Below are 1,381 nucleotides of genomic sequence, written 5' to 3'. Positions count from 1 at the left end.
ACATACACACACAAACATCCGGCCACCTCGTCTCACCTGTGTAGGTGTGAGAGTATGGGCCATCACAAAGAGAGTCAGTCGGGGCATGCAGGTGGAGGAGTCGGGACTTACTGGATGTTGCTGCTGTTCCAGTGGACCGTGTGTCGGCTCCCTGTCACCCCGGGGAAGTTTGCGCAGGTCAACGTGAACAGGCACAGACACAGGCACAGTGTCGCCAGAGCCATAATCCTTCACTTTCTTCTGGTGCTCTCTGTTCGTATGTCTTTCCTCTCTTTCTCCTTCTCGTTTTCTCTCTCTTTTCGTTTTGCACTTTCAGCTCCAACCACAAGTGGAGAAAGCCTCTGGTTCCCAAACGCGGAAAAAAGTGTTTAGAATGCTACTCGTGGGACATAAATAAATGGACAAACCAACGCAAAGACTACGCAACTAACTGCTGGCTCACACCAGTGTTTCGGGGTAGTGGGGCATTGTGAAATTCACATTCCATTGTAGGAACCCCCTCCCCCCGTACCCCCAAAAATCCCAGTCTTTAGTGGAAATTGCAGGTTTGAAGCTGGCCAAGCGCTCTCCGGTCCTCTCATGTCCAAGTGTTCGGCAGAAAGCGCCCGCTGTCGGGGTGGTCGTGGCTTAAATACCCGGAGGGAGCCAGAGGTCTACCCCCCTGCGAGATGCTCGCTGGCCGCCTTGGAGTAACTGGATTACGGCGCTGATAGGAGGTGGATCCGCTGCGCTGCTGCTGGTCGGATGCTGGAACAGGACAGCAACAAAAGGCTCCTCAGATCAAAGCCGCGCTCCCCGCATTAGTTGTAAATGATTCTGCCTGATAACAATGTTTTCCAGAAACAGGCAAGGTGTGATTCCTTGCACGGTGCACGCCACGTCTAGTGTGCACAATCGGAGAGTGGGTAGGAAAAAATTATGCAGACTTTTTAAGAGATGTGTGTGATGGGGAAGTTGTCGGCGTCTTATTGCCTTCTCCCTCCATTCACAGCCAACGCTCTCCTTTACAACATCTCTCCCTCTCTTCCCCTCTCTCCCTCTCTCTGCTTGGTAGGCTGTGCTCGTTCACTCTGTAACTCCACCCCCCTGCGTGGGACAAAAGCGCAACTTCAGGAGAGAGCACATTTTTAGTCAGTGCCATTTAACTGTGAGCATCCCTGATGGTTTGTCTTTTACACACACACATCATTTCTGTCAGCGAGGTACCTCAGGACTGCAAGTTCTGGGCTAAAAAAAAAAAACAATAGCCTAAACATTTATCCTTTATCCACTAAATTACAAAAAAACATGTATTTGTTTTTCGTGTGCCACAAACTCTCTCTCTCTCTCTCTCTCTCTCTCTCTCTCTCTCTCTCTCTCTCTCTCTCTCTCTCTCTCTCTC

General features: G+C 50.4%; 1 protein-coding gene across 1 annotated transcript in view; it reads right to left on the bottom strand.

Annotated features, from left to right (window-relative positions):
- The window catches only part of efna3b (ephrin-A3b), a 107,307-nt gene extending 106,327 nt beyond the window's left edge, over nucleotides 1-980 (bottom strand). The window contains exon 1 of the mRNA XM_063198260.1: nucleotides 112-980. Coding sequence (XP_063054330.1) covers nucleotides 112-224 — 113 coding nt within the window. The 5' untranslated portion in view covers nucleotides 225-980. The remainder of the gene's footprint in view (nucleotides 1-111) is intronic.
- Nucleotides 981-1,381: the final 401 nt, after the last annotated feature.

The sequence above is a fragment of the Engraulis encrasicolus genome, chromosome 5 (genome assembly GCF_034702125.1).
Source record: "Engraulis encrasicolus isolate BLACKSEA-1 chromosome 5, IST_EnEncr_1.0, whole genome shotgun sequence".
In the NCBI taxonomy this organism is placed as follows: domain Eukaryota; kingdom Metazoa; phylum Chordata; class Actinopteri; order Clupeiformes; family Engraulidae; genus Engraulis; species Engraulis encrasicolus.
The sequence above is the reverse complement of the archived record's forward strand: the minus strand, read 5'-3'. Positions and strand labels throughout refer to the sequence as shown.